The 27,640-nt window shown below is 39.8% G+C and overlaps 2 protein-coding genes across 3 annotated transcripts in view; both read right to left on the bottom strand.

Moving 5' to 3' along the window:
• Positions 1–23,516, bottom strand: part of F5 (coagulation factor V) — a 72,242-nt gene extending 48,726 nt beyond the window's left edge. The window contains exons 1-3 of one of the 2 annotated variants that reach the window (XM_027922887.2): positions 23,273–23,516; positions 21,040–21,131; positions 13,068–13,190 (exon numbers count right to left, since the gene is read on the bottom strand). In XM_027922887.2, the coding sequence (XP_027778688.2) occupies positions 13,068–13,190; positions 21,040–21,131; positions 23,273–23,430 (373 nt within the window). In that variant the 5' untranslated portion in view covers positions 23,431–23,516. The remainder of the gene's footprint in view (positions 1–13,067; positions 13,191–21,039; positions 21,132–23,272) is intronic. The other variant, XM_027922886.3, reaches the window with a different exon arrangement.
• A 1,910-nt stretch (positions 23,517–25,426) lies between these two features.
• The window catches only part of Selp (selectin P), a 34,493-nt gene continuing 32,279 nt past the window's right edge, over positions 25,427–27,640 (bottom strand). The window contains exons 14-15 of the mRNA XM_027922849.2: positions 26,597–26,652; positions 25,427–26,046 (exon numbers count right to left, since the gene is read on the bottom strand). Coding sequence (XP_027778650.2) covers positions 26,598–26,652 — 55 coding nt within the window. The 3' untranslated portion in view covers positions 25,427–26,046; position 26,597. The remainder of the gene's footprint in view (positions 26,047–26,596; positions 26,653–27,640) is intronic.

Genomic DNA, 27,640 nt, shown 5'->3' with positions numbered 1-27,640 from the left:
TCACCTCAAAGTGTGAGAACGAGTTATATTTCCTCTGTGGTGCTTGATGAGTCCTCTTATATTTAGCTGCTGTTAACATGGGATGGATGTACACTTGGGGCCCTTTACATTGTTTATTTTGGGCTCTGAAAGTACTACGTCTTTAACTTCTTTCCAACTGGAGTCCCCCTCAGCACTGATCAATCTCTCTATGCATCTCTGTTATCTGGTCGTTCCAACTCCCCCGAGCCTCAGGTGGGCTCCCATAAGCAGTGTAGTCATCCTAGTGCTCAGGAAGTGTGTCTGTCCCCTGAAGTGTGCCCGGAAACCCCTTCACATCCCGTATGTGCTCTCCTTTCCTTTCTGGCAGGATGTGGAGGATGTAGAAATTGGTCTTCCTTTTTGAAGAAGGGGAACTGAGATGCTCAAAGTCAAAAGACTAGAGGGTTGGGTGGGGCTTTCAACAATTAAGGGAAGATGTGGTAGAGACGGAGCAAGTGAGGAGGGAAGGGGCGAGGGCAGAGTTGAGACAGCCCCAGGGCTGGGCAGTGTCCCCTGTAGGAGGGGTCCTCAGTTAATTCAGTGAAAGTGTCACTACCAGCAGCAGGTGCAGGGATTTCCTTGGGGATACTGTGATCTTTGATACAGTAGCCCGATCACTGTCTTGAGGTAGAGGGGAGGCCACCAGCGCATGGCTCTGGGCAGGCAAGGATCAAGACTGAAATGTTCAGGATGGGGAAAGGACGCTGGGAACTGTTCTTACTCGAGGGATTGTGCTTTTTGAAAACAGATGTTTTCATTTTCATTTCTTCCCTCCCCCAGACTCTCCTTCCTTCACTTGCCTTCCTTTCTTCCTTTTGTGCTGCCTCACCTTTTCCCACCACCCTTCCTTCCTTCCCTCGCTCCCTTCTATTCATCATCTTCATTGAGATAAATTTGCACATAACAAAGTTCACCAAATCTAAGTGTAATATTTGCTGAGTTTTGACAGACATGGACAGGCTCATAGCTATAGGCACAGTGGATAGAGCAGGTTCCTTCACTCCAGAGTTGCCTTGTGCCTCGCAGTCAGTGCCCTCTCCCACCCAGGCCCAGGCAACTGCCCCCTGTTTCCTTCACTGGCATCTGCTTCTCTATGAGCTCATACAAATGGGATGACTTTATATATGGCTTTGTGTTCAGTTACAGTTAGTTGGTAATGGTATATATTTTTTGTAATTTCTTTCTCTTTTCTAGTTGATATGAACTGTTCTACCTGAGCACATGTATTCATCTCTTTTTTTCTTTCAAATATTTTAAAATTATTAGCACATACTAATTATGCAGATTTGGGGAGTTCACCGTGACACTTCCATATGTGCCTATATCATGCTTTGATAGTGTCCTCCGCCTCCTCCTTTCCTCTTTCTTAAAACTCCTTTTGCTATTTTCAGATTTTTTTTTGTTTCTACTTGTTGCCTTTTAGCCTCTTTGTATCTAATATTAAGTGGATTTTTGAATCCTGTATACAGTTTGATATTTTATTCAATCTTACAATTCACAGCTTACTTGCAGTGTTCTTTCCACTCACTTGGAATGTCAGTAAATTGTCGGATTGAAAACCACCATCCTGCTATGTACTTTATTTTTCTGTCTGTTCTTTGTTAATTTTCCTTCTTTCCTGCCTCCTTTTGGGTTGAGTGCTTTTAATGATTCTCTCAAGTCCCCACTGTTGGCCCCTTGGTCTCATTTTGTTGTTAGCAGTGTCCTACAGTTTACAGCTTTAACGTACAAGACTCCCTGCAAATAATGACATGACACTTTACCTACAAGACCCTGTAGTGCTCTGGTCCATTTCTTGCCTCCTGGTGTTTATGTTGTTGTCGTCCATTTTACTTCCATGTATACAGTACAATTCACAATAAATTATTATTTTTGCTTTAATATTTAGATAATCAATTATCTTTTTAAGAGGTTAAAAATAAAGAAAAACTTCTCTATATTTACTGATTTCTAGAATTTTTCATTCCCTCTTGCTGAGAGCCACAGCCCGGTCAGAATGACACCTGGCATTTGCCAGAGGGAATGTTTGAAAGGTGACACCAGCGAACCATTGAGATGATGATTTGAGTTAAGCTATATATAATTGCTGTGATGCTGGATTGATTGTATTGTATATTTGACCTTTACCGTCGGGCAATGGGGCGGCTCTTGCTGCCTCCAGCACCCCCTGCTTTGGAGTTCTCCAGGGGATTTCTGGAGGGTTCATGTTGGTTGGGGAAGGTCAGGAGGAGGGATTTCCGGTTGGTGTGGTGTGCCTGGAGGAGCCGCGTGGGTGGTGGATGGCGTCTGGCAGAGGTTCCCAGGGAGCATGTGTGGAGTGTGCTGGTGGAGTTCGGAAATAAAGTTCGTTCCTGCTTGAGTGGCTCGTGATTTGTGCCCAGCCAGACTGCAGCACCCTCTGTGAGTCTGAATATCCCACTCAGACAATGTTTCTATCACTAAAGAAATTCCTTTAACTTTTTTTATGGTTTGATAGTGAGAAATGATCTCTGCTTTTGTATGTCCAAGTCAGTCTTTACTTTGCCTTCATTTTGAGAGAATCTTTTTGCTTGACATGGACAGATCTCCTTGTGTCCTTTTTTTCCTAGCACTTTGACCATTTTCTCTTTGGCCCTAGTTTTTGGCAACGTGGCTGTGATGCACTTTGGTGTGGTTTTCTTCATGTTCCCTTCCATGGTTTTGTTAAGGCTCTTTAAATCTGCAGATTTGTAGTCCTTTTCACATTTGTAAAGTTTTCAGCTGTTATTTCTTCAAATTCTTTTCCTGTCTCCACCACGTCTGGGACCTAGTTAGATATGTTAGATTACATGGTATCATTCCACAGTTCAAAGATGCCCTGTTCATTTTGTTCTCTTTCTTATCTCTGTGTTTCATCTTGAATAGTTTCTACTGCTATGTATTAATGCTCCTGAACATTCCCCTCCATAGTGTCTAATGTGTTGGTAACCTCATCTATGCAGCTATGAAAGTTCTAGATAAGTATCTTTCTATCTTCTGTCTCTCTCTGATCTTCTCATCCTTTTCTCTATCTGAAACATGGAGAAGACTCATTACAGCCATCTTAAACATCTGTGCTGCAGCACTGTCCACTCTCTGTGTAGCTGTACCTCCCCCGACCCCCCACCTCAGAGAGTCTGTTCCCCTTACAACTCTGTGAGAGTTTCAACAGTGTCAGCCTATGTTTGGGCCCTTTTGGTGGATATGGGAACCAGGGCACACAGTGCTGTGGTCAGCATACCGGCCCCGAGGTGATCTGCATCACTGTGCTATGTGACTCCAGCGTGGAAGCCCTGTGATGGCAGAGCCGAGTAGCTGAATCTTCATCACTTCTGCACGAATTTCTACCATGTGCAAGTCCATGTGCAAGTCTACCCCACTTCTCTCTCCAGCCTTGTCATATGTGATTCTTTCCACTGTTCACTGTGTCATGGTCACTCAGGCTCCCTGTCAGTCCCCCATCTGCAAGGACCCAGGGTTCTTGCACATGCTGCCTCTTCTGCTTCCAGTGCTCATCTTCTTTTTCTTCCTTGGGATAAATACATGCTGATTTTTTAGACAACAACTTAAATGTTAGGTTACTCCTTCCCTTATCTCTGACTCTGCTGCATGTTTTTGTTTTATAGCATTTGTCATAATTTGTAATTAAATATTTGTGATATTATGTGATAATTTAATTTTCCTTCAAGATTATAATTATTTTTAAGGTATTTTTATTCTATACATTTTGATTGCCAGAGTGTAAGCTCCTCAAGGAATATTGCTGGTTTGTATTTGTCCTAGTATCTCTATACCTTCCACAGTGCATGGAGAAGCATGGAGAGAATGCTTCATGCATATTTATTGAACTCTGAAGATTTAAGATCCTGTGGGTTAGAGCCCCGTCACAGCTCATGGATGTGTTTTGCTAGGATTTCATGGTATTAAAGCAGATTAAATGCCAACATTAAAAATTTGGAGATAATCATATTAGACTCTGGATTCCTTGTTTCTCTTTTAAAAACAGAATCTCCTCAAATTATTACATAAAATAGAAAGGAAGGAAACACTCCCAAATACATTCTATGAAGCCAGTATCACCTTGATACCAAAATCAGACAAAAACATGTCAAGGAAAGAAAACTACAGACCAGTATCCCTGATGAACATATATACAAATATCCTTTATTAAATATTGGAAAACTGCATTCAAAAATTATGATCAAGTGGATTTTATCCAAGGAATGCAAATTAATAAATATAATTCACCACATAAAAATAATTAAGGACAGAATCACATGATCATCTCCATAGATACAGAAAAAGCCATTGACAAAATCCAGCTCCCATTCATGTCAAAAACGCTAGAGAAAGAAGGAATACTAGAGACAGAAGGAATTTAACATGCTAAATCGATATAAACAAACCCAAGCTCAGTGTCATATTGAAAAGAAAAATTGAAAGCATTTTCTCTAAAATCAGAAACAAGACAAGATGCCCACTCTCACCACTCCTAGTTATCATGGTCCTTGAAACTCTATCTAGACTAATCAAGCAAGAATAGGAAATTAAAGGGATACAAATAGAAAAAGAAGAAGTCAAATTATCTCTGTTTGCTGAAAATGTGATTATATATCTAGAAGACCCAAAAAACTCTACCAGAAGACTTTCAGAGCTGATAAACAAATTCAGAAAATTAGCAGGATACAAGATTAATGTACACAAATCATAAATTGATAGCTTTCCCATATAATGAATCTGCTGAGAAAGAAAACTGGAAAACTATCCTATTCAAAATAACCTCAAAAAATTCTTGGGAATAAATTCTGACCAAGGAGATGAAAGACCTCTATAATGAAAATTGTAGAACACAGAAGAAAGAAATTGAAGAAGACTGTAGAAGATTAAAAGAACTCCCATGTTCTTGGTTAGGAATAATTAATATGGTTAAAATGCCACATTGCCAAAAACAATGTGCAGATTCAATATAATCCTCATCAAAATAGCAATGACATTCTTCACAGAACTTAAAATCAGTCCTAAAGTTCAGATAGAAGATGAAAAGACCCAGAATAGCCAAGGAATATTAAGAAAGAAGAGAAAGCTGGTGGCCCCACAATTCCTGATCTCAAATTATACCAGAGGTATAGTAATAAAAGCAACATGATATTGACATCAAGAGAAACACGAAGACCAAAGGAATAGAATAAAAGATACAGAGAGAAAAACACATATATACAGGCATCTGATACTTGACAAAGGTGCCAAAAACATGTTGGAGAAAAGATGGCCTTTTAAACAAATAGTCCTGGGAAAACTGGATTTACATATGTAGAAGAATGGGACAGGTCCCCATCTTCTACCTTGCATAAAAGTCAACTCAAAATTGATGAAACACTTAGGAATCAGACCAGAAACTTTGCAACTATTAGATGAAAACATGTCAACACTCCAACATATTAGCATATGACAGACTTCCTTAATTAGACCCCCAAAACTCAATAAATGAAACCATGAATCAATAAGTGGGGTGGCATGACATTAAAAGGCTTCTGCACAGCAAAGGAAACAAGAGCATAAAGAGAGAGCCTGCAGAATAGGAGAAAATCTTTGCCAGCTACTCCTCTGACAGGGGATCAATATCCAGAATATATAATGATCCCAAAACACTTAACACCGAACAAAATCAAATAGCTCAATAAATGGGTGAAAGAACTGAACAGACATTTTTCAAAAGAATAAACATAAATGGTCCAACAAGTATATGAAAAATGTTCAACATCCCTAGCAATCAGGGAAATGCAGTTAGAACAGCAATCATTAAGAATACAAACAATAATAAATGCTGTTGGGGATGTGGGGGAAAAGGTACACTTATACTTTGTTGGTGGGACTGCAAATTATTATAACCATTCTGAAAAACAAATGGAGATTCCTCAAAATACTAGGAATAGAATTACCATATGACCCAGCTATCCCACTCTGTGGTATTTATCCAAAAGAACTAAAATCAGCATACTAGACTGGTACAGGCACATCAGTGTTTATAGCAGCACAATTCACAGTAGCCAAGTTTCAAACCAACCCAGGTACCTGTCAACAGATGAATGAATAAAGAAAATGTGGACTGGATGCGGTGGCACATACCTGTAATTCCAGCAACTCAGAGGGCTGAAGCAGAAGGATCATGAATTTAAAACCAGCCTCACCAACTCAGTGAGGTCCTAAGCAACTTAAAGAGATCCTGTCTCAAAATTTAAAAACAACAAAATGTTTTTAAAAGGGCTGGGGATGTGACTCAGTGGTTGAGACCCCCTGGGTTCAATCCCCTGTACTAAAACAAAACAAAACAAAAAATTTTAAGAAAGCAAATGTGGTATGTACACACAATGACATTTTATGTAGCCATAAAGAAGAATTAAATTATTATTATTATCCATTTGCTGGCAAATGGATAGAACTGGAGATCATTATGCTGATTTCCAGACAACTTTAGAAAGTTAAAGGTCAAATGTTTTCTCTCACATGTGGAAGACAGAGCAAAATATGGGAAAAAAGTGTGTGTAGGGGGGTGAAATTCCATGAAAATGGAAGGGAGATCAGTGGAATAGAGGAAGGAGGTAGAGAAGGAGGGAGGAAGGATAGAAATAGGGAAGAACAGTGGAATGAAATTGATCTAACTGCGCTGTGTATATATACAAATATATTACAGTGAAATTCACTTTTATATATATCTACAGAACATCAATTAAAAAATTATAAATAAATATAAGGAAAACCATTGGAGAGGTAGGGGAAGACCCATGAGGGAGGAGAGAGAGAGAGAAGTGCTGGGGACTACAATGGAGCAAATTATATTCCATGCATGTATGATTATGTCAAATGACCTCCAATATCATGTATAACTATAATGTGCTAATACAGTTATGTAAAAATTATAGATACAAAGTCAAAGAGCCATGGGGATGAGCCTGTAGCCCAGTGCTAGAGCGCTTGCCTTGCAGATGTGAGACCCTGGGTTCCATCCTTAGCACCACATAAAAATAAATAAACAAATAAAGATATGTGTCCATCTACTACAACTAAAAACATTCTAAAATAAAATGTCAAAGAGTCAAAAACAGCTAGAATAAAATTTCATCAAAAAAGAGGGATATATTGTTAAAATGACTTTTTTTTTAATGATATCTGCACTAACACTAAGAAATAACACCAAAAGATTTTGAGGGTAATGGCTCAGGAATGACTTGCTATAATTGGTGCTTCTACCCCACAATGCAACAATCGTACTTGATATAATGGGACTATCTCACCAAGTCGCTGCAGTGTTATAACAAGAAATAAGCAACAAGAAATTCAATGTCAAGATTAAGAAACAAAAAAACAAAACCAAATCCTGAAGATCTGGTAACATAGGCTCAAACTCCTGCATAGACTTTGGCTGGACTGGTGTCTGGGCTGTGCTCTCCTACTTTCTGATTGCCCGTATCTACTGAACCCATGTTCTTTTGAATTTCCCACCTGGCCACTCTGGACATCCGAGCCTGTGACCCTTGTGCTAGAGTGTAAGCTGAACACTGGACTCTGTTGCTCCCTCCCACCCCTGAAAGACAGTTTGGCAGTGACTGATAACCCATATTTACCATAAGCTGAACTTTCATTCTGAAGATAAATAGGATTTAAGTGTTAAAATTATCAGGAGCTGAGAAATGATAGAAGCTTACGTAACTTCCTGTGAGTTATAACATTTCAGCCTTAAAAAAATAAAAGAGTAGGTGAAGAAGACTTTCTACTGATAAACAGGGAGCTTTATCTCTGAAAAGTTACAAAAGAGGTTTTGTAGCAGGGCAAAAACAGACTGATAAGGAGAGCTGCCCTCTGAGGTCAGACTATGCACTAATTGGCCTGAGGTGGCTGGGGTGGAGCTGCACAGTGGTCAGTCAGGCCAGCCCTGACTCAATGCTTCTTGGCCTTATGGAACTTAAAAAAAAAAATGATGTGTCCGAACACAAAGCTTGTACCCTTCTAACTTTTTAAACATCTTGGGGCATTCCTATGCCAGAAAGTAGCCTTCTTTCCATTGCATTCACAAGCTCTCTAAAGGACACAATATGATATTTTTTTTTTCGTCGGGTGAGAGATAATTTACCTTTCTTCCTCTGAAAAAATTGGCACTCATCCTTTTCACATGTGATGAAATATAAGCTCCCTCTTCTTTGATCTTTGGTTGTGCTACAGCTTTTTAAAATAGCACTCATCACAATTTGTAATTAAATATTCATGAGATTATATGATTAACAATACTTTCTCCTACGTTGTGTGAGAAGCATGTGAGCTGTGGGGTCAGAGATTGTACCTTTTGTCAACTATGTGAAGCTTAGAAAGTTTGTTAATGCCCTATTTTAGCTTTTTCTTTCTTATTCAGAATTTAAGATAACATAATCCTTTTCCTGGATATAATAGGAATGATAATTATTTTTGATGGATTACGAGGACTGAAAAATATATATAAGATGACCAACCCCTAATTATTACTCTGACAGCCTGTGGCAATATGCTTTTGTATTTTAGCCAAGTATTTTCTCTCCCAGTTGCTTTATAATTTATACAGCCTCTTTCTCTATGTTTTATTTTGGATAAGATAAATATCTTAAGTGTTCTCGAGTTCTCTTAATACATGTGAGAAAGAGTGAAATTGGTGATTGCTTTCCTTAGGCTGATATGAAGAGGAACCCTGGGCTGAGTCCATCTAAACAGCACACTTCCCATGTTTCTGGAGGCTGGAGGCCTGAGGGCAGCATTGAGCTCATTGGGGCTCTGATGGTGGTCTCTTCCAGGTGGCAGACTGCTTTCTCTTCGTATCCTCACCAGCAGGAAAGGGCAGGAGAACTGTTCTTGGGGTTCCTTTTGTAAGGTCCTGAGGGGCCACCCTTGTGACTTAAGCACCTCCTAGAGGCCAAGCCCCTCAACCATCACGCTGGGGTTTAGGATTTCAATATGAATTTGGGGGAGACACAAACATCTGTTCCACTGCAGTGATGCATCTATTCTAAAGGTGATAAAAACTAGCGCCCGGGGTGTGACTACTCATAACCTAGAGCAAGATGAGTACAGGTCAAAGCAAAGGGGAAATACCACACAGTCCCACTTCCTAACCAGTCCTCAGTATGCTGGTTCAGCTCAATGATGACACCATCATCTGCTGTCTTGGGCCCACAGCTAGGTGCCCAGGCTCAGCCTGGTAATAGGAGGGTGTGTGTTGGTGGCCTAATTGTGATGGGCCTTATCCCCAGATTTCTTGTATGGCTCCCCAGTGCAGAGGCTACAATTAGACACCACTGTTTGAATGAGAACCAAGCAATGTAAACATTTAGGAATTACCTCAAGCCCCAGAGCACTTGTGCTAGGTACGGCAGTATGACCGAGTTTTTTATGATACCTTGTTTGTGAATGGTCAGTGGTTCACAGCAGGTTTATTTAAACACATATTGGGTTTCAAAATTTTTTAATGTGTACAGTATGATATTTTGATATACATATAGATTTTGAAAAGGTTATTATAATCTTAGAAATTAATACCCATATAATTGAGCAAAGTAAATTACTCAGAATTTCACATTCATATCAGTTAAATGTAAGAAAAATTTCAGATGCATGAATTTAATTAATTTTTAAAGGTGAATTATGGAATGATTGGTGAACAACAGATTTGCAGATGGGTGATATTCTGTAAGCAAGTAGTGAGGACTACTAATGAGACAGTTTGGGGAAAATTTTATCAGTGCTTTTGTTTTTTCTCTTCAAATTATTTTGCCTTTAGAATAAAGAGGCTTTTTTATTTTTTATTTATAACCTACATAGTATTAAGTGTGAAATAAAAACAGCTATTTATAGGGAACATTTTTGAAATGCATTTTTTTGTGAATTGAAAGAAAAAGTGAAGACTAAAGAAGAAAAATGGGCAGGAGCAGCTATTGTGTGAGAGTACAAAAAGTCCTTATTCAGCCTCGGGCTAGAATAAATTCTTTGCATGAGGGTAGTCCTTGGTTTCATATCTACTCAGTTCTGTTCGCTTCCTGCTCAGTCCATATTCAGCTTTGAAATTTGTTTGCTCTTATCACGTGTACTAATTATTTTGCCAAAAGGCTCTCAGCATTTTTTTAAAATGTAAAATGGTGCATACAAGCTTGGGGAAATGAAATCCCAAAAAGCCTTTTTGGTTGCCCATTAGGGTGCTCATTCATTAAGTTGTCTCTTTACTTATTTTTGTGAACAACTCCTTCCTCTCCATTTAATAAACTTTGTGAATGGTTCAGTGCATTCAAAGACTCAGAGCACTCTTTTAGAAGCTATGACTTAGGCAATGGGCAATTAAAATACTGTTTTGCAAAGAGCCTGATTCCACTGCACGAGGCATGCAAGCCTTTATTGAGGGGAAATTCACATTTTTGAGAATTTTTATACTAGTCAGCAGTTTGTTTCAAGTTTTATCGTATTTTCAAGAAAATAGCTACATAATACTAAAATTAAAATTTAGGTGAAAAATAAAAATATAATCACTACATTATGTTCATTATGTCCAGCATTGAAATATTTTAGAAAAGCCTAGAAGATTAAGTTTCCATATAGAATTTAGTAACACTTAGATGCAAGGAACAATCTCTAGTGGGGATTTTTTTTTTTTAAATTGACAGAGTTGGGTTACCAAGAGATATCTAAATATTATCAAACTAATTTTGTGGTACAATACTAATAAGGCAACTCGCACATTTAAAATATGTCAATATAAATTAAATGAAAGAATAATATTAAGATTTAATATGAAACAAATGTTCTAAAGGTAATGATCGACACAACTTTGAAACATACTGAACAACAAAATGTGCTCAAGGGTATGAGTTTTACCATACCATGCACCTTCAGTGCACGTTTCATATAGTTTCTGAAATTTTAGCCTCAAATTGAAACTCTATTAGTGATAGAAAAGTTGCAAATGATCAGGTACAGTTACAGATGTTTTATTTCTTAATTTAAAAGCATATTAAATGTATTTCTAAAGGAAGCATTATTATGAACCACAAGTCGTCTTCTGCCAGAAAGGGTTCCCATTCTAGACCTGTGGACTGTTGTGGTTTCTCAAACCTATCCCACTGTCTTGATCCCCTGCCATCCATCTCTCATATGTTCTCCTCTGAGATAGAGGAATCGGGGTTTCCATGTAGTTGTCACAGCACATGGTTAGTTTGTCCCACTTCTGAGAAAAAAGTCTCAAAACTCAGAGGAAGGCGACAGGTGAGGGTGTGTGAGACATGAAGAGGGGGAGGCCTTATTTCATCACAGAGGGCCTAGTAAAATGAACAAAAGCTTGTCTTGTACCATGAGGGGGCTACTTACTAGATTTGCATCTCATTTCCAAGACAAAGTTTACTTTCTCCACCCATCCACACTTGGCTCTCCGAGATTCATGGCACCAGAGGAACTAATAGTGCCAGTAATCTGGTACAGTGGAAGTGCTGAGACATTTCAAGTAATTTTTCGTAAGAGACTGTGGTCTGGGGGGTGGAATATACAAGCAAATTAATGGTAAAGGCGAGGACTGATGTTGCAAGGTCCATTTGCTGTGCAAACAGTCTAGTGGGGAACAAAGTCCACAACTTGTACCTCCTCCCCTGTTAGAATCAGAACCTGCAAGGGACACACTGACATTTTGAGGTTTTCTCCTGCTCTGCACTGCTGAATTCCTCAAGCAGTCATCTGAAGACCTCCAGAGTAGATTAAGTGGTTGTTTATTATGCCACTGTGTGATTTTAGGAAGTTAGAAGAGAGTCCTGTGGACATTGCCCTTCCCAGTATTGCCACATTAGCTTTTGAAGATGGCTGCAGTTTCACAGATAATGCTTCATTGTTTTTCCTCAAGCCAAGGACTTAGTTTTAGATTTAGTTTGTGGGGAAGGTAGTTCATTAACCTGTGGTCTATTACACTTTAGTAAGAATAAATTTAACAGTACTTTACATAAAAAATAATAGGTGTAAAATCATTTCCTAACTCACAAATTATCAGGTATTAAATTATTTGCACACAATTTGAAAAATCCTTTTTTACTGTCATAGTGAATATTTATTGATTGCCTATAACATGCTAGTCATTGTTCTAAGATTTCATGACAACAAACATGTATGAGATAAGTATGATTCCTATCCTCATTTTACAGATGAGACACAAAGAGTTTAAGTAACTTTCCAAAAGTCACAGCATTAGTGTCTTAAGCCAAGATTTGCACCTGACAGTCTAGTTCTTGGACTCTCCTACTCTCCTACTCAGTTCTTCTCCAAGAAGGTGTGAAGGTAGGATCATGTATGGAGGGGGGGAGAATTGTAAAATATGAAAAATCTGAAGTCTGAACCTAAGTCTTCTTTCAAAGCTTATGTTTCTGGCCACTCTGTCCAAAATTCAAATACTACTATTTCTAGTGCCACCACCATCAAACACCACTTATGTGTGTTATTTGTGTGCCAGGCCACCCCCTTTGTCAGGTTATTCCTATGTCACTATGTCAGTAATTCATGGCCAAACCCAGTCGGCTACCTATTTTGGTAAATAAAGTTTCATTGGCAAACAGCCATGCTTGTTCATTTATATATTCTTTCTGGTTGCTTTTGTACCAAAATGTCGAGTTGAGTAGTTATAATAGAGATCTGTGGCTTGCAAAGCTGAACATATTTTCTAGTTGCCTTTTTACAGAAGTTTGTTGACCCCTACCTTAAACCATCACTTAATGTACATATTATTATCATTCCCATTTTAAGATAAACATTTTGGAATTCAGAGAGATTAGGTAATTTGCCCACCCAACTATTAAGGAGCAAGAATTAATGAAAACCTAAGGTCTAGATGACTCCAGAGCTTGCTTGTTTGTTTGTTTATTTATTTATTTTTGCATTTTTGAAACTTATAAAGGCAACAATTTTTATAGTTACCATTTGTGGGAAAGAATATTTCCCGAATAACACAAGTTAATAATACCAGTTCTAAATTTTGGAATGACATAAGAATATGCCATTGCCCTTACCTTCTGAGAACTTACTGTACTTGACCCCTTGAGGATGGATGCTTAAGGGCTTGTCTGCCTTATTCTTAAAGTGAACTTTCATGATGTCTCCAACTTCAGCATATAAAGTAGGTCCAAGAAGTCCTATGGAAACAAGATTTTGTGTTTCAGGATCATCAATGACAGTGGTGCCAAGTGGGAAAAACATGTAGAGAAACTCCAGAAGCAATTGTTATCATTCCTCCTGGTCCTGAAGCTAATGTGCTTCTCTTGAATTTAGAAGGCCCTGTCAGCACATTAACTCTACACTACATATAGTCACAACAGGGTGTGGAATCCTTGGCTGGACCCAGAGCAAGTCAAGAGAGCAGGGGAGACCTTTCTGACCAGGTCCCACTCTGATCCACTGCCTTTCCTTAGAGACTGCTATTTTTTAAATTAATTAATTTATTTTAATTAGGTATACATGACAGCAGAATGCATTTTTAAATTTATTGTACACAATTGCGGCATAACTTTTTATTTCTCTGATTGTATACAACGTAGTGTCACACAATATGTGCAGAAAGACTGCTATCTTTGGTTAAGAAAAGAAAGATCATTTTCAGTTACACCAGGGATGTGAAGTAGTGGTAACTCTATATTTCTCTGAAGTAGGAGACCCCAGAGGCCTAATTCACACAGCTCTCTGGCCCTGAGGCAAGTTCATAATTCCTAAATCAGAAGTGTATTTCTGATTGTATCCAAAGAACAATGAGAAAAACAGCCTGGGAAGAATGAGAAGAGACAAGGTAGGTGGAGGTGAGGTGCAGATCATGCAAGGCCCCATGGCTATGGTAAGAAATTTGGATTTTCTTCTATATAAAATGGCAAGTCACTGGAGCTTTGTGTAACAGAGATGGGCAGACATGTTTTAAAGGTCCATGCTAGCTGTGTAGAGAATGAACTGGTGGGAAGAGTGAAAGCAGAGGAAGTCCCATTTCAGACAAGTGACTGGATCAAGTCATCTATAAAGCCTCATGGGATTGGTTTCCGCCTATTAGAAATTGCAGAAGTAGGAGAAGGAAGTGATAGCAGTCATGGAGTCCCACCAGCATTCACTGGCAGTAGTGATGGTTAATCATGATCATGCAGCCTCCACAGACCCCCAGACGGTCAAGCACCCTGGGCCCTTGCATTAAATCCTCACAATAAATCTTTAAGAGAGACATTAGAATTCTTATTTTACAGGTAAAGAAATTAAGCCTTGGAGAATTTAAATATCTTGCCCAATATTACACAATTAATGAGAGGCTAAGCCATCATTAAAACAGAAATCTAGCTGAGCTTTAAACTACCTCTTCATCCTGCACTCTCCACTTTGTATTCATTCATTCAACAAATATTGATTGTCCACATCCTCCAGGTTTCAGAACTGCTGCGGTGCAGGAAGAGTAAGATACACTCCCTGCCTTTATAAGAACTTGTAAGATAGTAGGAAAGACAGATTCTGAAACTGGACCCAAGGGCACTCAACCACTGAGCTTTTCTCCGGCCCTTTTTATTGTTTTTATTTTGAGACAGGGTCTTGCTAAATTATTAAAGCTGTACTCAAACATGTGATCCTCTGGCCTAAGCCTCCAAATTGTTGGGATTATAGGCATGCACCACCATGCCCAGTATAAAGACAGATTTTAACAAGTGATTATAGAAATATGTAATTATAAACTGCAGTAAGCCTTATGGCAGAATAGTACAGGGTATCCTGAAAAGTATTAGATAAGGGGATCTAGTCCACTCTTGCACAGGGAGAGGGTTAGGTTTGGGAAACACTTTCCGGAGGAAGTCATGCTCTAACTGAAGTCCAAGGGCAGAGAGGCCAAGAGATGGGCAGGGTCTTTCTATGGAGTGGGATTTGCATGTGCAAAGGCCTTGAGATGCCAGAAAGCTCAGCCTATTTGGATAACTGGCAGGAGGCCATAGAGAGCTTAGGAGGTAAGAGAGCAAAGTGGAAGGTGAGGTGAAGACCGCATCCCTGGCCCGCTCATTCAGGGCCTTATAGGACTTCTAGACAGTAGTGGTGGTTACTACTGTATAGAACAGTATGAACTTGCCGTGACCTACTAGTGTTCAGAGGCTATCAAAGAGTTTGCAGCAAGATACAACATGGACCAGATATTGATAATCTCTGGCTGCATTTGTGGAGAATGATCTGGGAGAAACCGGTGTGAGAACTCCCTGAGAAAGGTTTGTAGGTGCATTCAGGTTATGGTGGTGGAGATGATAAGGAAGGGACATGAGAGATCCTTTGGGGGATTAACTTGTCAGGACTTGATGGGCTAGAGCAGGGTGGAAGCTGAGGGAGATCAAGTTGCTGTGGATGGTGATGTTTTGGTTTGGGGAGTTGGGTGGATGAAAGTGCTGTTCTCTGAAATGGAACACACTATGGGATTGTTTTGTTAGGTGGATGTGGTAGGCAGAATAATGTCCCCTCCCTCCCAGAGAGGTCCATGTTTTCATGCTTATGATATCTTAGTATGCTACTTTATATGGCAAAAGGGACTCTGCACATGTGATAAGCATTTGGGGAGGAAGAAGTTTTTCTGGCTATGGTGTGGGCCCAGTGTAGTCACAGGGTTCTTTTAAGAGGGAGAAAGAGCATCTTAGAAGGTTAGGGCTGGGGATGCAGTTCAGTGGTAGTTTATAGCCTGGCATGTGAGAAGCTTCAGTTTAGTCCCAACCTCTGCAAAATGAGGGAGGCTGGGGGCAAAAGGGAGAGAGATGGGAGGTTAGAAGATGCCACTCTGCTGACTTGGAAGATGGAGGAATACAAAGGCAGCTTAAGTAATTGGAAAAGACCAGGAAATGATTTTCCTCCAGAGCCTCCAGAAGTAAACAGCTCTGGATTTTAGCTCAGTGAAACCCATTTTGAACTTCTGACCTCCAGAATTGTAACTGTAAGAGAGTGAACCAGTTTGTGTTGTTTTGAAGGCACTAAATTTGTGGTGATTGGCTCCAGCAGCAATGGTTAACTGTAACCTATCATTTCTGATATAGAGGCCCTATGTTTCCCTCACTTGTCTGCACTGTTGTCTTGTTCCTGAGAAAGAACTCCTACTCCTGGGGTTTATATTACTCCATACCTGAAGCTTTCTTTCATTTGCTTTACGTTAGCTCTGCACAGGACCATGGAGGTCATGTGGTTCCATATTCATTTTAGAGATGGTTCATGAAGTCTGGGAGGGAGGAGTAAATGGTTTGCCCAAGGTAAATCAGCAATTTGGTGGCATTGCTGGGACTAGGACTCAGCTCTTCAAACTCTGGGGCTAAAGCTTTCTTTCCCACTTTCCCACAGAGCAAGCCAGACCCTCCCCTTCCTAGAAAAGTCCAGAATTCTTCAGCTTTATTGGCTCCTGAGCATGTCTGACTCCACCACTGACCTCTGTCTGGCTGCTACCTTCCATCTTGGTTCCTTCTGGAAGTCCCACTGGCTACTCCCATCTTCCTGGCTTCCTATGAGCCCAACAGTCCTGGCAGTACTATTGCACCCTGTGCCACATTTTGTTGCCATGGCTCCCTGGCCTGGTTAATCCATTTGTTGGCATCACATGGCTTTAAATGCCAGATGCCCAGAACAAGTCTCCTAAGTTATTTTACCTGAACGGTTTGGAGATTTTATTCAGCTCCCTTCCAGCTTCTTCAGAGTTAAGCAAAACTAAAGGGTGTTTTCATGGATGCAAATCAGATTCCTTAATACATGCAGGCAAACACATGTCTGAATATTTTTGAGCTGCTCTTTAGCTCCTCCATAAACCCTTTCCACCTTCCCCCTCAGTACCCAGAACTTGCTGGGAAAAGGCCTACCTTGGAGCTTGGGGAAAGAAACATAGCATGTACCCAGTTTCATGGAATTGAGAAGGTAGAAAGAATGGCATGAGATGAGCTAATCTAGTCCCCTGCTCTCCAGTGAACAGTGGATTACATGATACAAGGAGCAGCTATTTTAAAACTCTTTTGGAGACAAACATTTCATAATCTTCCTTGAAAAGATTCAGAAACCCATCACTAGCTCTTTTAAAGCCTGTGATAAATTTTCTGATAATGACCTTGCCCTCCACCTGTCCAGTGCCCACAAATATCACTGGACTTTAGCCCCACAGCCTTGCTCCATCCACAATTACAACAACTTCTGGGGTCACCCTGCAGAAGTGCAACACTGTGACTTGTTCAGGGGTCAGCCAGAACCATACCTACCGGATGAGCAGAGCAGAAAATAAAGAAAAGGTACAACTGATACAGGTGGAGGCTGGGGAACTCATATGGTTAGTGGCAGTGTTCACATATAGACCTTCTCAATCAAAATCTGAGGCTCTCCTTCACACCAGCTCTGCTTCCTTGTCTCAGCTACAATACCAACTCCTACTTTTCAGGGCTTCATAGTTAAACAAATTTGGGAATTCAAAAAAAGATTGCATAAAAATGGATGCTAATATGCTTAGTTCACCTAAAACAAATACAATCTGAGATATGCAGGAGTTGACAGAAAAGTAATGCTTAAAGTGAAATGAACTTAAACATGAACCAAAGGCTGATTCATCAACTCTCAAGGTCCACTTATAGTTAATAAGGGCAAATAGGAAATTACTGTAAAAGTTTATCGTCTGAAAGGATTTCCATCACAGTACTCTTCTCTTATTGCTTGGAAGCGCAGGCTGGCAGCTGTCCTTTCTATTACTGCGGCACTCAGTGAATGTCCTACCCAATGAATGTCCCACCAGTATGACATAAACATTTAGTTAACTTGTCAAAAGCCACAAAAGTTACAACCTCAAATACCTGCTAATCTCTCTTTTCTAGGCCTAAGGACTGTTTCCAAGCCGATTTTCCCTTTTACCCACCTACAATTTAATTTCGTTAAACAGTCCTAAAGTATATACTACATATGCTAAGCTTGGAACCGAAGAATGAAAATGAATGGGCTCTGTGATAGAGGAGATCCTTCACTTGTGTCCACGCTACAAACTAACTTTATGGGCAACCTTACTGCTCCTCCTATCCCCCAGAGAAGGCAATAGCCCTTCTTCTTAAAGCTGAGACAGCCCAAGCTTTGAATCCCAGCACTTTCTGCTTCTTCTAAGTCTAACTCCATGAATTATTCTCTCTCAGATGTCTTTATCCTCACCCTTTTAATTGGAATCTTCCCTAATATATTAGATTTCTGTATTCTGTTTTATAAAACTCCAAAATATCCTTAGACCCCTAATTCTCCTCTAGAGCTAACCTGTCTCTCCTCCTATTTGAAGCCAGATTTCAGGAAAGAATGATCTCATCTCTTCAATCTTGTTGCTCCTTTGAATTATTTTACCTTTTCTCCTTAAACTCTCCATGAGTGATCTCATACTTTCTCAAAGCTTCATTTACCATCTTGGTTCTGATGTCTCCCAAATATTTATATCTAGCTTGATGTCTCTTCTGAAGGTCAAACCGCTGTCTTCTCATTTGAGTCACTAGGTAGATATTCCAATGCTATCTCAAACCCCGAAACTTTCCTCAAAACTTTCTCCTATTTCTAAATTTTCTTTATCATTGAAGGGCAGCATATCTGTTCGGCTGTTCAAATTAGGAGTCTGAGTCTATCATAATTCTTCTCTCTTCCTCATTATCTACATATAATTTATTACCAAGTTTAGCTCCTCAATATCTTTGGAATCATCTGATTTTCTCCACCTCAGCTTCTCTGATGGCCTCTTACCTTGACTGACCCCAAAGTCCCATCACCTGTTTCTCTGGTGTGGACTTGGCTTTCTCCCACCCATTCTCCTTCTAAAGCACAAATCCAAGTCTCTCCTGTATATATATATATATATATATATATATATATATATATATATCCTTTCAGAGCCTCCTATTTTCCTCAAGATAAAGCCTTTCTATGGTTTTAATCCAGCCATGTCCCCATCTGGTTGCATGTTTTGTCAATTTCTCCTTTGATGTTTGTGCTGATCCAGTTATGGTTCCCCTAATACACCATGCTTTCTAACTTCTGAGTATTTACACGTACTGCTTCACTTTGGTTTAAAATGCATCTCCATCCCTAATCACTACTTGGATCCTTCTCTTTTTTTTTCCTTTAGCTATCAAGTTAGAAATAGGAAGATTTTCATGACTCCTAGATTGGAGACGGATCTCGGATGTCCTACTATAGATCTCTCATTATAGTTTCCCTTATTTCTGTTCTGTCATGACCTTTCTAATTATAGGTCATCCCCAATAACTGGTTGGCTCCTGGTAGTCAGGCTCTAGGTCTTACCCACTTTTATTTTCCTAGAACCTAGAATTTCATAGATCTTAACACACAGTGTTAAAAAAGAAAAGAATATTTAGATGTATATTTATTTGAGGATATGTGAATATGTAAATGATCATATACAAAGAATATATAAATGAGTTAAGAAATATAGGTATGTAGATGCACATAATACAATGATATATACAATCAAATAGAGATAACATTAACAACTACTATAGCAACAATAATGATAACATAGCTAACTTGTTATTGAGTTCTTAATATGTGTTAACATTATTATAACTACTTTGTATTTATTAGCTCAGATGATCCTCAAAACCATCCCTGGAAGTAGGAATTAGTTCATGGTGCTGGGGGTATATTTAAGATGACAGAGGTATTTCTGCTGGTAGAGGGTATGTACCACGTAGTTTCAGAGAGAACCTGGCCCTGGTAGATAGTTGTGAAAGCCGCGGTAGGACTGAGGTTGTAAGATATACTGGGGACATTGAGAAGGAAAAGCAAAGGAAATCAGAGGGAAACAAGGCACAGAGACCTTTGGGAAGGGAGAGTGTTAAATATCCTGGCAATGGTAAAAGAACTGGAAAAAAGTTGTGGGCACTGACATCCTCATGGTCACAGGGACCCTGCTTTGATAGTAATGAACTCTATCTTATTGTACCATAGTAGAGAAGGGATATAAGGAAAAGAACCTGAGAGAATGATGTAGACTCCTCATTCAAGGGGTGAAGGAAAGGAGAATAAAGGAAAAGGTCATCAGGGTCATGGTGAGATTTCTTTCCTTTCAGGAATTTGCCTGATTATGGTTTGGTTTTGTTGTTTTTGATTTTTGAATGAAGGGAAGACTAGTTGAGGAAAGATTTAAGATTAAGGGAGATCAGAGGAGGCAGGGCAGACTGGGATGAGTCGGAGAGGTGGTGGTTGAGTGTGGGTAGATGACAGGCCTCTGTTTGGCTAAAGAAGTGTGGTGGGATCATTCTCAAGGGGACACAAAGGAAAGAAGTTCTTCTTTGATGGTTTCTCTCATTTCTGTGGAATGTGGTTCCATAATTAAGATCCTAGCCCCTAATCCACTTAGTCTCTGTGATCAAACAAACAATATAGATGAGAAAGAGATGCAAAGAATTAGCTATACATACTTCCTTTGAATGAATTCAGGAAGTCAGATTGAAACAAAAGATCATGCTGTTAAGACACATCTGTGCCTTTCAGACCAACCCACAGCCCTGCGGAGATGTGTTTGAGCCCCCTTTGTCCACTGTTGCACTCACAGTGCCTAATTCAATGCCAAGCCCCCAACAGTGCTCCACGGTGGATTGTTAGATGAATGGGTAAAAAGTCAAACTCCTAAAAGTTTTGTTTAGCTATTCTGACCAAGACTAAAAACATCACTGGTTTCATGGGCATACAATGTGTACCTTTTGAAAGGACCCCCTAATCAGAAGGATCTTTGTTTGCTTTAATGCGTTGCTATCACTGTTTTGAAAATTCTTAATAACACGAGCAAGGGGTCCCACACTCTCACTGTGCACCAGGCCAACAGCCTATATATCCAATACTGGTAAAAACACAAACACACACATACACAAACACACACACACATTCTAAATAGGTACTTTAGACACAGATAAATAACACATGATCCATAAAAATTTATGTTTAAAATAAATGATTAAGCAAATAAATAAATATATTTCAGCCTACCTGAAATGCTGGATCGAGGTTTTTCTTTCTTAAAATATGCTTCATACTCTCTGTAGACTATTTTCTTAAAGAAAGTTGTAAAAGGATTCGAACTGGAATCAAAACACAAACATTAATTTGAAAGATGCATATAACATCTACTCATATTATAACCAAGTATCTCTCATAACCCCAGACGTCTAGAATGACAGTGTTTTATAGATATGAACAATAAATGTAATTAATGAAATAATTATTGGACTCTTCAAAAATAGTATGTTGTGATCATATTCTTTCATAAGTTTAGAATGCTCTAATGATGATTCTCAGAATCAATTTTCTTAAAAGGAACCTAACATCATTGTATGAACTCAAACTTTAGGTTAGGTTTTAAATGATTAAAAATATGATCAAGTCACTTAAAAGTAAATAGGTGAGCTATTTTCAACTGATCAGTCAAATACAATTTTTCATAAAACACTTCCTGCAAATTATAATTTTAAGCCACTGGGAAATTTTATAAATTTGTATCGATTTGTTGGACTCTATTTCTGCTTGAGAGGGTGGAGATAGCTAATGGAGTAAAACTCAGATTCCTGTTGGAAACAAATGAAAAAACTATCTTGGAAAGATTAAGTAACTTTCTAAGGAAATACAGTTGATATATGACAAAGCCAGGATCCAACATGGTTAAAATCATTTCCTCTCCTCTGCCTTGACCCAGTTAATCTCTATTTTAATCTTTATTTCTACGTTCAACAGGGTTCTGAATCATAATAACTACAGTACCATATTCCACAGGAATGACAGAGGTTCTGAAAGGAGAAAATCCTGCAGGTGGCCCCCTTGTCAACAATTGACCCATCCTCCTTTCCTAACCCAGGGAAGACCTGCCAGCACAATGTGGTCCTCACATTGTACATTCGATCTTTTGGTTTGTATGCTTTGGCCTGCATCTATCCATCCCCACCCCAAGACATAACTACCACATGCTACAGGGAAGCCTGGACAGAGCTCCTGTTCCACCCATGAGCAGGCAAGATTAGTATCAGAAAGAGTGTTATTTTCTATGGGGTTTGAGGGAGTAACAGTTCACTAAGGGTGTGGGCATGAACTTGGATGAATCATCTAGAAATGCAATATTTAAAATTATTTTCTTTTAAAAGAAAGAATTTCTTTGTACATATGACCAAGATAGTATATAATGCCCTCTTATATAACCCAGTTACAATGGAGTTTTTAAAAGAGTTACTGTGATACATGGAAAAGACTCTCAAAATATTATTTTTTTTTTTGAAGATTGCTTTGGTTCTGTAATTGCAAAAGAGGAACACAGTTTTCACAATCATCTAAATTGTGATGCTAAGTTAAAAAATAAAAGTGATCACACTAGGAGGCTTACCATTTAAAACAAATAAAAATAAGATTAGCTGGAAATATTGGATAGACCCTATGATTTAGTTAATTTCTAGGAAGTCTCATTTTAACTTTTCAATTGGAAAAATATAGTTTGCAACTGAAAGATATGGTTTGATATTATTTAAACCTCCTCTTACTGACACATGCCTTTTAATAGTAACCTTACCAAAATATCTAGGGTAAACCATACTCCAGGAAGTGATTAAGAGAGAAAAAATTAAGAGTCACCGTGAACAGCCATAAATAAGCCAAATATGAAGCAGGACAGAGTGAAAGTACTGAAGTGTCACATTTACATGGACTGATGTTTTAAAAGTCATTTTTAAGAAAGCAACAAAATGATGGCAGTAGTTATTCAGCTCAAAATAATTATCTGCTCAAAATAAAGTACAAGGTGCACAACTTTAGTTTTAAGAAATGAAGTTATGTGACAATGGAATAAATAATATGTAACTAGAAATGCCATAAATATACTGAACTAGTAAAAATCTGGAATGGGAGCTGGTAGGAAAGGCAGATGAGGGAGCTTGGTGTTTGTGAATCAATCAATATGTTAAACCGACAATCAGACTACTAACAAAACTGTACTGAAAACAAACTCACGAAAAGAAAGCAGCGTTTAAACAATCAAGTTGAATATTTTCCACGTTAGTGGAGCAAAATTAGCACTCACCAAGTTTATTATGCTCTTCATACTTGATTAAATGTACTTATTTACCTGAAAACACACACACACACACACACACACACCCCTGTGGAATTACAAAAGTAATATTCTCTAAAACATTAGATTATCCACCCTGGCTACCCCTCCTGGACACCATACCTGAATTACCTTAGATTTGTGTGCTCAGGGTGGTAGTTCCAGTTGATGCCCTGAGCTGCCACGTAGAACTGCCTCAGCTGTGCTGCGTCAGCCCCGTGTCTCCCCCAGCCTGCCCAGCAGCTGCCCAGGACCACCAGTACCCAGAGGTGTGGGCAGCCTAGGAGCATGGTTCCTTCCCTTCTCCTGCCCTCTGCCCCCCTGGGACCAGCAGGGCTTGCCTGGCAGCTTGAGGTGCCTGGTGCTGCACTGTGAACTGTCTTGGCTGCAGTGAGCTCTGGGAGGCTGTGGGTGGCAGTGTCCTCCTCCCCTGCAGCCTCTGGCTCACCCTCCCTCCCAGCTTCCTGGGGCTTGTCCCTGCAGGGGCGTGGTAAGATCACTGTCCTTGGTGAGGAAAGGGACAAGAGGGAGAGTTAGTAACTGTTTTTCTGCAGGTAAAGAAAAGGCAGGCAGAGATCTTGCTAGAGGATCCAATAGGAGGGACAGTGCCCAGGAATTCACAGGCCACACTTCCCTGGCTGAAGCTACTGGAGCAGTAGCCTCCCACCCTCCATGGTGTGTGTGTCAGAGTTTGTGCTTACCAGACTCTGCAATTCCCAGTACACGGAGACTCTGCAGCCTTCCTACCCCCAGTGGAAAGGGGCATTTTGTCTGATACTGGGCACAGAAACATTGTGCCCTCAGGTTGGCAATGAGTCCATGAGGAAGCCTACTGCTATAGATCACTTGGCCAACTTCTACCCAGGCACAGTTGTCTTGATAAGGGTTTGCTACTGGTTAGAACACAGCAGAGCAGAGGGCTTAGCTGAGATAATCAGTAGTTCAGATTTCAGTTCTGTTTACTAATTGTGCTCTTGGGCTCAACTCTCCAGACTGCGGCTTGACATCTGCACAATGGGGTTGCTAAGACCAGTTTTTCCTGAAAGCATTGTTGGAAGGATTAAAGAATATTGCCTAGCACTTAGAAAGCACACAGCACATGTTTACTTCTGTGATTATGTTTTCCTGTCTCCAGGGCCCCTCATATTTCCTGAAGGATGTATTTCACAAAGGGTGATTCAATCTTTTTCTGCTGTTGGTAGAGGATCTGAGAATTCTATTACCTGAGACATCATGATGACTCATCCAAGGGTGCCTGGATCTGTGTGCCTCCAAGCTTCTGCATATGCTTTATGCCTTCAATTCATTCAACAAGTTGTGGTCTGACACCTCCAAGAGGTACTATTTAGTGACACCAGGCTTCTCTGCAACTCCCCTCCGCAGTCTTCTCTTTCCCCTTTTGCTAATATTATCTACCAAAGTAGAATTTCCTTCCTCTTTTGCTTGCCCATTCTTTGAAGTTCTGAGTTCTCCCTGTCTCCCTGATGGTGGGCTCAAATTTGACTTTTCTATTTTATGAAATCCTACACCACCATTCAAATAATACACTTCTGTTGTTCCTCTTGTATTATACTGTGTGGGTTTCTGTTGTACCCCAACTAGGTTATAAGCTGCTCCAGGTCTTACACTTCTGTACATTTGATTTGTGAACCAGTGATTCCCAAAGTCAAGAGAGCATTAGGATTCCCTAGTGACTTTCACAAAGCGCAGATTCTGACTCAGGAAAGACCAGTGGCATATAATACCTAGCCTAGTGATAGACAAACAAGAAGCAGTTATGGATGCCAAAGGCAGTATAACTGAGAAACTTTTTTTAAAGCACCATGTGCCTAAATCCCAAGGTTATTATCAATATTCTTGAAAAAGCCTTGTAATCTTTAGGCTGCTTTACCATTTTAACTTGTATATTTGCTTATATGTACCCAGTCTATATGATGTAGTCATTGGGTTACATTTCACCATGACAAGACAACTACAATGCTTGGCTCTCTAACTTTTGCATCAATTCTGGATAAACACTATATAACTTTCACTGACCCACTTATTAAACATGTGATTTAAAGAACAGGTAAAACACATTCATTCTTTCCTGTGAAACATTAAGGTAATGGAGACTTTCTGTTTCTCTGACTTTCTCTTGGACCAGGGAGTGTGATGTATGTATTTGCCAGCTCATTGACAGGTGGAGCTGTAATTAGGACAACTATAATCATGCACTACACTGGTGCCAACAGAGTGATGTATACAGACCTTATTGAACAAAACATCAAACAAAGGAACATGGCATTTGGGGGCAAATCCATTTAATTGGTCTTTGGGTCCTTTGATAAGATCTACAGTGAGATGGAGCTTCCTGTTCTGATTCTTGGTCTTCTTAGCCTTGGGTACCATCCCAGGTTTCTCTGGAAACCTCAGCAGCAGAGGTCTAAGGCTCCTCATTGACAGCAACCACTGGAGTTTCTGGGAGATCCTGCTGGGGTTTCCTTAAGTCAGAGATGTGCCTGGCTTCCAACACTGCAGAGAAGCCTTCCATAACCCCCAAATAAAGGGGTATTTTCATTTCTCCAGTCTGGTCTCCTGGTGAGTCAAATACTCTGGTCTCTTTAATTAGCTGGTATTTCCAGTGACAGCCATGTTCAAGTCCACAGACCACAGCACAAACATTGGCTCTTGGCGTCAGCAGCTTGTGTTGGAGGAAGAGCAGAGGTGGAGCAGGAAGTGGGGGGTGGGGAGGTCAGAACATGGCACAGTCCTCTGCTCTGGTCCAGAGTTGGTCTAAAGGAGAGTCCATGCCCTTATCCAGGGGTTTACAGAAAACTGCCACAATTGTGCTACAGTTAAAGTCAAGTTTAGCAGGAAGCTCCATGTTCACCAACTAGGATCCTGAGAGGTTGGGAGATAGGCCTCTGAAAATGAGATTAAAAGAAATCAAAATCAGTATTTTTCCTTTAAAAAAATAAAAGAAATCTTTCATCATATCTCTCCTCTGAGGCTCAAGACGATCTTCTCTTTCTAGATTGCAGATTTTCTGCTCAAGGCTACTTTCCTTAAGAAACTCAGCTATTTACTGTGCTGCTCTGGAAGAGTGGTAGCAGTTTCCGTTTTCCCAGCAAGTAACAGAGGAGGCTGTCAGGGAGCAGCCACAGTGTCAATCAATACACCTAGCAGCTAACAACAATACTGTCACATTCCTGGAGTAAGGGACATACTATACTGCTGGAGCACTTCTATCCTGGAGCTTATGGAAAGGCTTGATGACTCCCCCACTACAGTTGCTCCACTGACACACCTGCCTTCCGTCGCTAATACGATCTCCTTCGTGGCCTGAAGATTCAATACCTGCTTAAGATGTATTACTTGATTATATATAGAAAATCAAGGTTTTTATTCTTCTATTTTCCCAAATTATTCTATTCCTTCAAAAATATCTTCTTAACTTATCAACCCTTAACTTACCTTAAGGGTTCGGGTCAAATGCAGCATTTGTAAAAACTCCGTATGTTCCTAGGTGGCTAAAGAACAGAAACACAAGGATGACCTGCCATGTAATGCTTAGTCCCCAACAGTCCTGCACATATTGTCTACATAAACCATGCATTACTAGTCTGCCCCTGAAATTCTGTCTGTTGTAATAAGAGGAAAAAAAAAATGCTAAAGCAATTTTAGAGATCTCATTTAACAGCTCTAGATAATTTGCATTGCATTTTACTCTGTTACTGTTGATGCTTTATGTGCAGAATTTCTGCTGTGCCCTCTAAGGGGCTGTACCCCCTTCTCGGTGAGAAGAAATAGTTACAAAATTCTGAGCTTTGATAAATTGATAATCTAGCATTAGTTTTCAAAGAATGGTGATACTGCCCCCTAGGGGTGTCTTTTTTATTTCATAATGATCAGAAGTTCTACTGACATAGTAGTCCTGGGTCAGGGTGCTGAAATGTCCAAACAGGTACAAGATATAAGAGAATTGTCATACATCGCACACAGCTTTGGAATGTCTACTCGACATTCATATAGGCCAGATATCTTTGAGCCTGGAACTTACAGACTTACATATAAATATTTAGCATTTCTTGCATCTTTTACAATGCAGTTGCCATGTGAATTAAGGGAAGATCATTGAACAAAACATCAAACAGTAGGTTGTACAACTCTACCATGATTGTTTGCTACTTTGAAACATCAGGTCTGTGTTGGCCATGCCTCTGATGCTGAGTCCCTGATACAGCATTCCACCAGCCCAGCTCCCCAGCTGATGCTTCCTAGTGACGCTATAGGGAGCACAAGCTCTGATGGCCTTGGGGCACCTTAGCTTTAGCATTTGGTTTCTACTATGACCACCTTCTCTTTTATTCTCCTTTATTAGGAGAATTAGGACATTTGCTGATTTTAAAAGCATGGAGTGTGGCCGGCATATATTATCTGTATATCTTACTTCAGGATACTCAGGAGGACACAGCAAAAGATTTTTTATACAAAGGTGGCAGCCATTATGTGTGATCT

Source organism: Marmota flaviventris, chromosome 12, assembly GCF_047511675.1.
Source record: "Marmota flaviventris isolate mMarFla1 chromosome 12, mMarFla1.hap1, whole genome shotgun sequence".
In the NCBI taxonomy this organism is placed as follows: domain Eukaryota; kingdom Metazoa; phylum Chordata; class Mammalia; order Rodentia; family Sciuridae; genus Marmota; species Marmota flaviventris.
This window is presented reverse-complemented; position numbering and strand designations above follow the sequence as displayed.